This window comes from Scophthalmus maximus, chromosome 19 (genome assembly GCF_022379125.1).
Source record: "Scophthalmus maximus strain ysfricsl-2021 chromosome 19, ASM2237912v1, whole genome shotgun sequence".
NCBI classification, from domain to species: domain Eukaryota; kingdom Metazoa; phylum Chordata; class Actinopteri; order Pleuronectiformes; family Scophthalmidae; genus Scophthalmus; species Scophthalmus maximus.
The window spans coordinates 7,428,333-7,441,941 of record NC_061533.1 but is presented as its reverse complement, the minus strand read 5'-3'; the positions used below and the strand labels follow the sequence as shown (position 1 = coordinate 7,441,941).

General features: G+C 45.7%; 1 protein-coding gene across 2 annotated transcripts; it reads left to right on the top strand.

Moving 5' to 3' along the window:
- Positions 1-1,626: 1,626 nt before the first annotated feature.
- On the top strand, positions 1,627-13,209 carry si:dkey-178e17.3 (somatomedin-B and thrombospondin type-1 domain-containing protein). 2 transcript variants are annotated; one of them, XM_047329308.1, is made up of 5 exons: positions 1,627-2,139; positions 9,049-9,231; positions 9,721-9,811; positions 11,677-11,835; positions 12,505-13,209. In XM_047329308.1, the coding sequence occupies exons 1-5, from the start codon at positions 1,890-1,892 to the stop codon at positions 12,608-12,610; spliced, it is 789 nt and encodes a 262-aa protein (XP_047185264.1). In that variant the 5' UTR covers positions 1,627-1,889; the 3' UTR covers positions 12,611-13,209. The 2 variants fall into 2 exon arrangements, with proteins under 2 accessions (XP_047185264.1, XP_035496868.2); XM_035640975.2 differs by having other exon boundaries at positions 1,628-2,139; positions 9,046-9,231; positions 12,505-13,208.
- Positions 13,210-13,609: the final 400 nt, after the last annotated feature.

Genomic DNA, 13,609 nt, shown 5'->3' with positions numbered 1-13,609 from the left:
GGTAGGGGAGGAATTGGACAAGGAAGTCATTGTTCCAGTTTTTGGCTGATGGCTCATGTAGAATGATTCGACTATTCATTTCTCTCTCTCTCACTCATTCACACAGATGTGATTATTGCAGCATGGAACAGTGGTCTAGGATAAGGACAGAGAGAACCTCTGAACTGTGAACTCTGAACTCGCAAGACTGAAACACAAAAACATGACAACAACTTATCTTGAACACTAGAGGGAGCTGTTGCCAGAGCCTCGAAGACATCTGTGATTCTCTCCCTCCTCGCTGCCCTGGCACACACACACACACACACACACACACACACACACACTAGTGATGAGAGAGGCCTCCCCTCTCTTCATATTTGTACAATAGGGCTTTATGAGGAGGGTCAAAGCACCCTCTCACCTCCCTTCATCCTCACATCATCACTCCCTCCCCCCGACTCTCCTCTCTGCTGTTTGAGAGAGGGCTCATCATTGCCAAAAAGAATAAATACATTTTTTTTTTTAAAAACTATCTCTCATCATATTAATTCTGACCGATATCATCTGCACAAAAGGTCAGACTGCTCAGACTCATCAAACTTATCCATGTTTTTCCCATATCAATGTTTCCAAACTGCTGTGGCTTGTGATTCCTTAGAATGAAGCAGCGTCTCCTAGTGACCATACATCACAAGTTGTGGCCTTTTAATGTGCAAAAACCCCAACACAAGTTGCCAACCATTGCTCTGCCCACTATATGTTGTTTAACTGTTGTTGTGTACAATGTTTTACATTTAATTTGACATCGTGAAGCACTACATTTACTTTTAATTCAATAGTTTAATATCCCCCCACTAACTGAAGATATTAAAACACATATAAACTCCAGGCCTTTGGGTCTTCCTCGACCCGATGCTCCGTTTCTCCTCCACAGCCTCCATTCACGCAGAGCCAGTGGAGTGGAAGTCATCTCATTGTTCTCCAGTCTTTCTCTCGACAGGGTGACTTCTGCGGGATCAGTGCGGATCATTTTGATGCCGCAGCTCAAGAGAAAGACAAGAAACGGGACCACTTCCCTCTCCGCAGTGGGCCGCGGGCTGAATCTCGTTTGCGTGTTAAACTTTTGCGCTTTTCTTTAATTGATTAGCGTTTTTCTGAAGTGCCCGCGCCGCTGTCCGTGGTGCTGAATTTGATTTGCCGATAGGGAGCTGGAAGGGATCTGACTGGTTCTCGATGCCTTCGCAGATGCTGTAGTGAAACAAACTTGAGGTCACCTTTCCTCTTCACCTATGTGCATGGCCGGTTTCGGATTTCTCGAAATGTATTTCGCTTCAGCTTTAGTGCAACTGTGCAAGTCACTACAAATGCCTCCATCCGCGCTTATTGTGTTATTATATGTTTGGCAGTGTTCCCCTTTGAGATGCATCTCACTTGTTTCTTGGCAGGAGTAAGAGGTCCAACGCAGTCCGAGAGAACAGATTTTTTAAAAAGATTGTTCGTTTGCTTTTTTGGCACATTGCGCAAGCGAGAGACAGAGACAGAGAGAGGGAGAGAGAGAGAGGGAGAGAGAGAGAGAGAGAGAGAGAGAGAGAGAGAGAGCCTGGTACTGTAAGTCTTTCCAAATAACCAACATTACCTCCAAGGGGCGGTGTCCAACAGAAGGACAGAGGAGAGCTGGTGCGCACATAAGCTCCGTTTTTACGCACCAGTTGGTCGCGTTAGGTTTCAATGCGGCAGTCGCCTCGTTTCCTCCGTGTCAATAGGACCATGTTGCACTTGGATTTGAAATAGAAAAAAATACCGTCTGTGTCTTGATAGCACCATCCAAAGTGAAGCATACACCAGCGTGTGGTGTGTGTGTGTGTGTGTGTGTGCGTCAGAGTCGACCCCAGAAAAAGTTTTCCGTCATGGGAGCGCGTGGATGGAGCTCGGCGCGTCTTGGGTTCGTCGTCTGTGGATATTTGGCGCTTTTCTGCGCGGAGATGGTTTCACGGGCCGAGGCGGGCTGCGGGCAGAGGGAGAGCCCGAACTGCTGCACCGGCCGGAATAACGAATGTTTCGAGTACAGCAAGAGGAAAACGGTGTGCTACTGTGACACCTACTGTCAGAAAACCGGAGACTGCTGCGAGGACTACCAGCGCGTGTGCCAAATATCCGGTGAGTTGCTTGGTCATTGAATTCTGTCAAATAACTTCAGAAGCTGTCGGTACTTTGGAAAGTTGAGTTTTGGGATGATCGACACATGTACTGTCCCCAGGGACTCTTGCTGTTCCTTGTTGTCCAGCCTGAGCCAGAGGTGGCTGGCATCGAGGTGACACGGAGACAGTGAGACATACTACACATAGCTGTCTGCAGTGCACCCATTATGGCTGTTTATTTTGAGTGGTGCGCCAAAGATGACCATGTGTAGGGGGGGGGGGGGGGCAGTTCTTAGAGAGCTGTCTCTTCTCCTCATGGTGTGTTTTCCAACAGCAGGTTGTGTTTACCTGTTTTCAAGTTTGTAGAGTTGACCCCTTGACCTTCACGTCACAGCTTCAAATTGCAGCGATCGAAACAATACAGCAAAAGCGATGAAATCTCTCCTTTGAACCACGTTCACAGAATCCCTAAAATGTGAGTTAAGGTCCCCTCTTCCCCCATCATCCCGGCTGCTGCTGCTATATAAGGAGAAACGAGGGATATCGGACACCATGGAAACCGCAGACTGCCAAAAATGGTCAGGAGTTCAGCAGGAGCAGTGTTTGAGATGTGACACAGGAACCACTCGGAAGAGCAGCGGCAGACCTGTGACTGAGGCTGCTCTTACAGTGTGTTTAAACATCCCCGAGTTCACAAGGAGCAGGAGGTTCTTTGAGCGTGGACACACTCGGGGTGTGACACTCACCCTGAGTGCACACTTACAAGCAATCGATGGGTCAAAGAGCACTTAAAATGCTGCAGTGATCCTTCTGTTTAGGCACATTTACTGTACACATAGTGGTCCTTTGTTTGATTGCTGGACCTGTGTACATATGTAAATATATGGCTTCCTCATCCAGACTTGAATCAACCACCTAAAAATGTGAACAAAACTATATGATGGAAGCAGAAATACACATTTTAGACCTCTCTGTTTACAGCAAAGACAGCAGAACCACCTGTTGATCACTAATTTACCTTTTGAGGCAAATGGTGTTTTGCATATTTTAATCAATCGCACAGTATAAATAACCATATGTTGAATATAGCATTCATTCAATTAAAATTGGAATGCATTTTTACAACTTGCCTTAGTTTCACTTCGAACTCAAGACTGCTTGTTGGACACATTGTAAAAACCAGTAGTTGCAAACCTGTGATTTTATCTTATTGGATTTGAAGAGTCTTTAATCTTGCTTGGGACAAGTGATCGCTCTCATCGTGTGACTTTTCCAATCAATCCACCATTCTCAATTGCATTGCATTGTGTTAAAATGGAGGAAAGGTTTTGCTGTAATGTAGATTGAATGTGTAAAAACCAAAAGAGCCACTTTAGATGTGCAGAAATTCTAGAATGCTCCAATTTTCATATGAAATATTGGCACGAATATTGTGCACAGAAAGTTGTGCGAGGCTTTTTCAGTCCAAACGCATACACTCTGCAATGACCTTTTGAAAGAAAATTACAACCAATCAATCAAATAAATGTGTAGAGACCGCATTTACCATCCAGCAGCCGACTGAGCGGACCCCAGGTATCCCATGTATCCATCCCATGTGTCTGCCAAAGTGAAACTTAACAGTTTAAACACGGGAAAGGACCTTTAGGTCTGTGTTGAGTCATCACCGCACTGTTCAACGGCAGCTGGTCCCTCAGAGGTCAGCTCACGGCTGCCATGTGCATCGGTTCAATCACGTGCCGGACGTGGACTTCGACTGTGTCGCTCTGATGCGATGCAGTTTTAAACAAACAAGAGCGGAGTCACGTGGTGGTTCGATGCAGATGTCACGGGCTGGTCAGAGTTGTCCAGATGAATGTGGCTATACAGTAAATAAACAAATCTGAACACGAGAGCGATGTCCTCTTGACCATAACCTTTAAACTTTGGATTTGACCATTGAGAATTGAGTGACGCTGAGAAAAGAACCTTGACTCCCTGAGCATCTTTACAGTGTAAACACAGAATGCTGTGGCCTGGCTGAATTCCACCACAGCACTCTGACATATTCCTCACCCACATTACACTGTAAAAGACTTTATCTGATCCTGATCCTGCAGGTCTGTAACGCATCAAGGAGTCTGTCTGTGTACCGTCCGTCACAGTCTGTAATTAACTCTGTGTCAGCTGAAGCCCGAGCGAAGAGCACGGAGTGGGTGACATCAGAGGAGAGACAGAAAGCGCGGCAGACTGTTTGTATCCACTCGGACCCCAACACTCGAAGCCCTTCAGAGTGTGATATCGCTCTCTCCAGAGACGTTGTTCGAGTCAAGTATTTGGCAGGAATGTGTGCAGTGCCGTAAACAAGCGCGGAGGAGGTTCCTGTGCACAGCAGAAGACACCAGTCAGACGTTGCTGCCCGTTAAGAGCTGCGAGCAGTCAACTTAAAAACAAGTGGTGTTTGTGGTGGAATGTTTCGAGGGAAAAAAGATAATCCTCCCCTTAACACACACACACACACACACACACACACACACACTTAGCTTCGCTCATCGCAGTCTGTCAAGGCTCAGTGGATAGTCTCGTGGCTTTAAGTTATCATCCGTGGGCTCAGAGACATGTGCATTCTGAAAGGGTTGCATATACAGTATTTCTGCACTTGACAGACTGAATGTACCACTCACTGGGGCTGTTTTGGGGTTTTAAGATATTGCACTTTTAAAAATATGAAAATGTGGTGGGGGTGTTTGTGGAAACACATTTAAAAAAAAAAAAGGCTTCTGGATACATTGGAAGATAGGAATGGATGGAGTTTGAGCAATCAAGTTAACATTGTTTCTCAATGTTATTATCTTTACCAGTTTGTATAATTTGCTCGTTGCCTTCATCTTTGGTGTTTCGTCTTAACCATATTGTACATGGACAAATACAAGATGCCCATTTTCTGTACTGACATCAAAATGAAATGCAGCCTTAAGATGTTGCATTTCAATAACAGACGTGAAACTCTTTTTCTGGCCTGGCTTTCTTTTCCTCGCCTTGCTATAGCTACAGGGTCACTGCGGGTTGTTAAAAGGCGCTCTGGTAAATAAAGGAAATGACTGTCAGAGGCAGAGGCGGAGGAGGACGAGGCAGGTTAAGAGGATGCACTGAAAACTCCACTTTGCCACAAGGCACCTCCTAGATGAAGTCACGAGTGAACGATACTGTACGCTGTCAGAAATCCATGTAGGGAGTAGTCCCAAAGTAAGTCCTTGATGGCTCGCCCCTCTCCTCGGCTACTGTGTGGAGTCTGGTAATTCTCATTTCAGCAGGAGGACATATTGAAGCCTCTGCCTCAGATACACCAGGGGTTTGCCCATCATTCATTTGTCTCGCCTGCAGCCTCTTCTGCTTCTCTTCCTTTCCTCTTGGGCGCCGCGATGTCGTCACGCCGTGATGTTTGCTTCTGTCCATCTACCTTCACTCCCCTTCCTTTTCCTTCCTGTGTTCCCGCGTGTTCTTCAACCTTAACAAACTATGAATAGTCACTGTTTTTGCCAAGCTTGACTGAAATGAGCCAGCTGCTGCTGCTGCTGCTGCTGCTGCTGGCGACAGCTTATATGCCGCCAAGCGTCTTCTCCAGGTACTCGCATGGTTGCTGTCAACGAGTGGAGTCAGTGTTCAGAGTTTGTGCGCCATGTCTGTAGTTTTAATCCTCAAGCTTAAATGAAGTGTTGGGGGGCCATGCAATGCGAACGTCTCCATCTTAGGTCCTGTTACTTCAACAGGAAATCTGTCTCAGCTGTGTTTGTAACGAATCCTTTTAATTAGTTGGTTTGGTTGGCTCCTCTTTTCAAGGTGTCTACAGGAAACATTTATGTGCGAACGTGTTATTAGGGCTCAGCCGCGTGTCCTTCACCCCAATTAACAGGCTCATGGTCCTCCCTTGTGTTGGCTTGTCTGATGGGACCGAGGCCCGGCACTTCACTTTGGGAGGGAGGGGGACTGCGGAGGTTTCGGAGGTACAGTGGTCCTCCAGAGCATGCTGAGACATCTGGGTCCCATCAGAGGGGAGATGGGGGGTAGGAAGGAGGGGGGGGGGGGGGGAGAGTCTCATGCAGGTCCACAAAAAAAGGAGACAGATGGAGGAGAAAGAACAAGCGAGAGTGTGGGACAAAGTGATAAAGGGAGAAGAAGATAAAGCAAATTGGGGCGGGCAGCACTGATACCCCTTTTGTCGCGAAAACCCTAAAATGGAAGCAGAATTGAGGCGGAGCGGGAGGAAAAGCAAAGGAATGCAAATCTGAAAAGCCAGATAGTGCACTATTATCTCAGTGTAACAAGTGTGAGTGGAGACCGGCTGACAAGTTGGGAGATAAAAGTGCTGATGTCGGATACACATTCAGGGCCGTGTTTCAGTAAAGTGGTGTTTGTCTGAAGCTCTGCCAGCTGCCACGGAAATTAGCAATGCTCCTCACAAACTCTGTCCAAACACACTCCCGTTACTCTCGACTGTTCCAATGGGATCCCTCCATTTATAGCAAGAAGCCGATTGAGAGAATACATCTTCAGGGCCTTTAAGTTTAAAAGCTTCCGTCGCTGGTTACAGTTTTTTTTTTTGTCTCCCTCTTGCTTCAACTTTATCAAAGTTCACATTAACATTAAACTTGTGCTTAAATGGTTAGAGAACACACTTTGATAGTCGGATCTAGATAGAACAGTCTCTTTAAGGATAAACCATTTCAAAATACTTGAAAAACACTTATCAGCCTACTGAAACAACAAAAGCTTGACATGCTGACAAAGAGCACCATTTGTTTCCTGTATTGGGGTCAGAGGTCAGAGGTGGTGGCGGCGTACTTTCCCGCTGGGGACTTTCTCGTCAACAATGGAAACAGGGGACAGCAGCGGCCGTAAGCTGCGTGGGCCAGGCTGTCTCAGACTGTCAGCAGGGTTATCATGTGGTTGGTGCGACTGTCGCACTGGTGGTACCAGAGAGAGAGAGAGGGAGAGTCGTGGACCACCACAGTTTGGTAATTACCTTGTGACCTCTGGTGGCTCAGGGGCCACCAGGCTGGGACTTCCAGACAGGGCCCAGGTCCTGCTTGTGTGTATGTCTGTTGCATCGTGTCGCCCTCGGGAGCAGGAACTTAGTCGACCCAATTGGTTTCATTGCACCTCCCCCCCAACAGTCCTCTGACATTCTTGATTGTGTTTTTTTCCCCCCACTATGAGAAAGAAAACACAGCAACACAGAAACTTCTCCTGTGAACGTCAGAGGATGTAGAAAAGGGAAGGAAAGGCTAGGAGACATGGGGCAAGGATAAGAGGAGGAGGAGGAGGAGGAGGAGGTAAGAGGAGGACGTTTGCTGTGGTCGTGGGGTCTGGTTCCATCACGCCCTTCAGTATTCGTTCAAGAAGCTCTGAGTCACTCTGCACAGAGAATGTGTACGTCTGTGTGTTTTAGGGTGATGACTGAGGATGGGACACGTCCAAGTGGGTGGGTTTATCTGACAGAAATTGTGTTCGATGTGTGTGTGTGTGTGTGTGTGTGTGGTGATCTGGGAAAGGCGAGTGTCAGGTGGGCAGCACTAATGTGAAGGAATGCAGAGATTCCACAGTGGCTTTGTGGATCGGCTGTGTCACTGAGACAGCCGCCCCCCCTCCGAAAGCCCCAACAGGACCATGGGAATGAACTGAACAGGCGGTACCTTGAAAGCTCTCTCTCTCTCTCTTTCTCCTGTTCACACACGCACACACACACACACACACACACACACACACACACACACACACACACACACACACACACACACACACACACACACACACACACTTATTGACTTGTGGCACTGTACAGTGGAGTGAGTGTATATCATAAGGACAGAATGAGGTAGATTACATTCAGTTATGGTATGCATACAGTACTCACCCTCTCCCTCCGTATAATTTCACAAAGAATATCTGAGAGCTGTGCACCCGCTCTCATCGGACTCAACATTTATTTTATGAAGTTCCACACTCTTGTATTGTAAGCATATATGTCTGCATGTATTCATTTGCGTGTGAGCCTTTCTCCCTCTGTTTACGAAGGTTGCACGTCCCCCCCTAAACCGAGGCTGTGAAATCTTTGTCGCTCTTAAGTCTCTGCGTCAGACAAGGCTTGATTACTGCTGCAGACCCCTGGCTTTGATCAGAGCAGCCATCTAACTAATACAGCTTCCTCTTAGCCTGATGTAATTGCCATGTAATGCCCACTGAACGGGAAGCCTGATTGCTGCTGCTGCTGCTGCTGTGTTCATGAGTTATGTTGTATTTGTGTGTGTGTGTGTGTGTGTGTGTGTGTGTGTGTGTGTGTGTGTGTGTGTGTGTGTGTGTGTGTGTGTGTGTGTGTGTGTGTGTGTGTGTGTGTTTCAGTGTGGGGTGGAGGGAGGCCAGAGAGAACAGGATGCAAAATTAGACCCATGTTTAAATGGCCCTCACACTCATTTGACCTGGGTCGCAGACTTCCTGAGTCTGGGGCTTGGCTGATCCGACATGAGTGGATGGTAATGACCCGGTCCTTCGACACCCGCCTACCTGAGTAAACGCTCAGTTGTAATATTATGCAAGCCGGTATCTGGGTGTGTGCTGCAGCTCACACTTCCAGTCATGCAGTCATGGCAGGGCCGATTAGGGGGGAAAAAAGATCTGGAGTAAGGGTGCATTCATTCTTTGGAATTAGACTTGATTTCTTGTCAAGATAATACAGATGTAAAAGTCTGTATTCTTGTGTCTGACCTTCCCTGAGAAAACCCAGAGTTACCCAAAACAACTACGGTTCAGATGATGTTTTGTTTTTTCACATATGTATTTCAAGATTTCTTTTACCTCTAATCTTATTGGTCTTTATATGTTTCTGCTGCTGTTTTAACCAAAAACCCCTCAGATGATCACTGTTGTTTTTTTTTTCCTGCTTCCCTAGCAGCCATTGACTGTGTGGTGGGCTCATGGGGTCCCTGGTCGTCATGCACATCTCCATGTGGAGTTGGCAGCACAGAAAGGAGTCGCCAGGTTTCTGTTCCCCCCCGGAACGGAGGCACACCCTGTCCAGACCTCAAACAGCGCCGAGGATGCTTTGGAAACAACGCCATATGCAGCTCTGCGAAAGGTCAGAGCATGACCTTTTCTATGTGTCCCCTATACATACAATGCATTTATGCATGCAAAAACTCCTGCTCTGAAAGTCTGTCACATATTAATCTGGTATTTTAAGTATTCTCCCAAGGGAACTGTCTGTCTGTCTGGAGAGTTAACAGTTTTACTGAAAGCAACGCATTTGCAAACATCTGTTCTGAAGCCTAATCTCCAGCTGCACTATTTCAAACGCCTCAGTTATGCTGTTTATGTTGAAGCACTTTGCTGGTAATAAAACACCAGAACACAAATAAACTCTCTTCCAAGAAAATTAAAAAAAAATCCAAAAACAGACCGCACTTCACATCACCTTTATTCATAAGTAATTAAGTAATAAATACTTTTGAGTCATACACATGCGATCAGCTGCCACTTCCACTGACGTCTGTGAGTTTCTCCTCAGTATACTCGTCTGATGTCAGTCTGTTGCTTCCACCTTTCCGTCCCCACACCTGACTTTCAGAGGTGGCGAAGATCCTGCCCGATTCTTTCAAGAGGAACTTCAAAGACCCCTGGAGACGACCACACATGCTGATGAAGGAGGAGAAGGCCAGGTAAGGCCTCTATTATCAGACTGGATACACACACACACACACACACACACACACACACAGACAGGACTCCTCTCTATACTGACCCAGCGTTATTTTGATTTCCTCCGTAGAACTGGCTTCAGTGTGCAATCAGTGCAGAGAGGAAGTCATTACAGCTGAACTGTGTGAAGTGTTGAATGATCACTTGTCCGCGTCTGTCCTGAGGCTGCCATTTCAATAAAAAAAACATGTTTCTTTGTCAGCAATGGTTTTATATGAGAAAACTTTCAGATGATTCTGGTATAAAATCTTTTTCAGCTTCTCTAATAAGGCTGGATCTTAAGCGGTCCATATCAGTCTTTCCTCCAGTACCAAGGCCAAGGTTGCCATGGCACGCACAGCCCTGAAATTGCTTTGACTGAGTAACATGAACACTGTCTCTGGGTATTTGCATCACGAGCTTGACCTTTACTGATAAATCGCCCGTGATCCATGTAAAAGGTAGACCCCTTCCTGCATGGACGTCGTCTTTGGTCGGCGCTGATTGCAGATGTTCTCAGAGATGGACAAATCAGACTTGAAGGAACGGAATCCTTCCCCCCCCGACAGGCCCTCATCCTTTCACACTGATTAAAATGGACATTGGAAACCTTTGTTTTGACTGAAACACAATGCATCAGCGGATTGGAAGCATGAGTGTGACGCAGAGTTTAGGTTTCACGGGGACATCTGGTGCGCGGACGGGCCACTTGTGTCCTCGTGGAGGTTTACCCAAGAAATGATTGGTCAAAATGACATGAAAATGATGATCGGGGTCGTCGTTATCTCCGTGAAATTATCTGGAGCAGTCATATTTCACAGAGATTTCACAGGAGTACTTGGAGGCTATCCCGCTGTCCTTTTTTTTAGAAAGACCACTTGTTGATTCAAGGAAGACTTCATGTGCTTCAGCAATTAAGGAATAAAGAGGTATCTATTTTTTATATGACTGCATTGTAGTGGTATGAACAGGGAATTATAACGTTTGAGGTTGTTGGTTTTTGCAGCATTTTCAAGTCAAAGTGTGATAGATTGAAGGGGAAAAGGGTTGTGTGTCTGCATATCGTGTATGTGTTTAGAAGGATATTGAACTTGTCATTTCAGTATAATTTAAAAATCAACCCAAAAGCGTATGCTAATGAAATTTTCTGACAGAATCCACTAAGCATGAAATGTTATTCTGAGGTTTCTTAGAAGACTTTGCTCTGCCCTGTCCACTTCGATTATATACTACTTTCTATTGACCTTTAGTGAGACCTGAATAATGACATTACATCTTAAAGTGATCATGATCTGGCGGACTGAATCATAGACAAAATAATAAGAGGTTAAAGTGTCTGCCAGAGAACACAGTGATCAAGAAAACAATACTTTATTATTGTTTCCAGAGCACAGACTGAGCCGAGTTGACATTGGGACACGGCAGGTGACCACGTCCACGGCTGGATCGCCCTTCAAATGGAGCCAATCTCCTATCCGCATATTTGATGTGTCTTCTGTCTGGTTGTAATCTCGGTCGAGTGCAGCCTGCTGGGTCGGCTCACCGCTTGGCTTCCATCAGTCAGGCTGAGCTGGATTGCTTGAGCTTGGATTCCTCAAAGAGGGAGGAGGCCTTTGTTGGAGTTTTTCAACCTGGCCCGTGTCTCCGTGTCTTCATCAGGACATTTTGTTTTGGATTGTTGTAGAGGCACGTGGGAATGAATGATTAAAGTGTCCCAAGCTCAATCCGTTTAATTCTCACAGGATTACGTTTGTACGCCCTTCGAGCCCAAAAATGTGTGCTTTGACTTTGTACATTTCCTTTTTTCCCTTATCTCCTTGTGCTTCCTTCTCCTCTGTGCTTGCAGCTATTGCGTGAACCTGCGGGTGAAACAGGCCAGTGCAGCGTGTAAACTCAAACTGTGGAGTGCTCAGCTGGTGCGAGAGAGGCTGCTCTGTGCGGAGTGTCAGAGCGATGCCATGTCAAAGTCAGACCGCTGCGGAGGCGACGGCCTAGAGAGCACCAGGTAAACCGTCGATTGAACTCCTGGCCATTCTGAGTGCAGGGTAGTACGAGACGAATAATCCAAAAATGTCGACTCGTTGTTCTACCCCAAATGAAAGAGCCTGTGAGCAAGGCACTTTAAGTATGTGCATGTAGTTCAAGGTACGGACTGCTGAACGAGCTTAGCTCAATTAATGGATGTCTATGGGATCAAGTAGCAGCTGCTTCTGAAAGAAGGGAATCAACCTTCCTCAGCACAGGTCCTATAAGAGGCCAACTGGAAGTGGAGTCAAAGATGTTTTTATTGAAAACCAACAGCATAAATCTTGGTTTGACATGGCATCAATCTGTGAGAAAAAAAATTGAGCTGTGAATTGACCCCATAGACAATCATAAGTTGATTCAACCTAAAGTCAGCATGCCATGTGTTAGTTTGCAGAGACATAAAAAAAAATATCCGTTAGTTCGTCTGACAGACGGTTGCTTCCAAAATTGAAGTGGCCTTCTCACATACTCAAATATTCCTGGGAATAAACGTAAAATGTTGTTAATAATATCAACGTTCTGTTAAGAGTGAAACCACCGTGTGTATACCAACAACATTGCTTCTCTAAATAAAAGCTTATGCCATCAGAATAATCTGAAACAAGGAAGACCAGTCGCATGTCTGACGTGGCTGCTTTATTCATAGAACCTTCTGGGCTGCAGCGTCAGTCCCCGGGTGTCATGGTTCCTGGGTACGGGAGTCGTCCTCTGAGGGCTGCCGCTGTCCTCCCTACTCCGTGCTCTTCGTGTGAGGGGCACAAGATTTCCCTCAGCGCCCTCCTGCTCGCTGTGGGGAGCCCTGCCCGCCAGGCCACACCCCTCCCATCCAGATGAATGGATGGGTCACTCAAGGAGATCAACAGCATCCTGCCACTATTTTTTTTCGTCTTTTCACCTCATACTCTTGTACTGTATGAACGATTACCGAGCACACAGAAACTCTTGCATTTCACTTTCGGATTTTACAGCCACATTGTGTACTCATTCTCCTTTGAAGCACAGCAACAATCTATATACCTTCTGACCTCTGAATCTTTGCTATCTACCTCCATCAATGCAAGTGCATTTGTCAATGCGCAATGTATAAATATATAAATATATGATTTGTGCTTTATACATTTTCTACTTTTGATTGCTTGTGTGTAATGTATACGTGTCTACATAGCTACACTTGTTGTATCCCACAGTTTGAAACACCAAACAGCAGCTGCTGCACCCAGTTTGAGCCCCGATTCACAGGGTCCTAGATCCCCTGCTGGCTACATGCTGAAAACTGGTTCATCCAAATTGTTCATCCAGTGCTAGAATCCTTAAGTCTATATATATATATATATATATATATATATATATATATATATATATATATATATATATATATATATATATATATATATATATATATATATATATATGTGTGTGTGTGTGTGTGTGTGTCGATCTGTATTTGACAGTTTTGTCCCTGTTGTGATTTCTTTTCAATAATACATCCACACCAACAAGTCCAGGTGAATATCAGGTATTGATTCTCAGGTGCTCATAGATTTGTGTCTTTGTCTCCCATCCTCTTTTCAATGTCTGCCTCTTCTTGCTGGTTAGTCACTGATGTTTTTTTTAAGTAGTTTGAAAAGTGACTGGCAGCTGAAATCAGTCCCATCTGTTTTCGATCCAATGTTATCGGGGAGGGAAAAAAAGAGCCATTTAAGAGAATTTCACTCTGGTTCTCTCTGTCCTCTGGACATGTCTCCCCTGTC

Coding starts and splice junctions, on each gene's coding strand:
- si:dkey-178e17.3 (XM_035640975.2), top strand. CDS start 1,890: ATGGGAGCGCGTGGATGGAGCTCGGCGCGTCTTGGGTTCGTCGTCTGT. Junction 9,232..9,720: donor CATATGCAGCTCTGCGAAAG/GTCAGAGCATGA, acceptor CCTGACTTTCAG/AGGTGGCGAAGATCCTGCCC. Junction 11,836..12,504: donor GACGGCCTAGAGAGCACCAG/GTAAACCGTCGA, acceptor CTTTATTCATAG/AACCTTCTGGGCTGCAGCGT.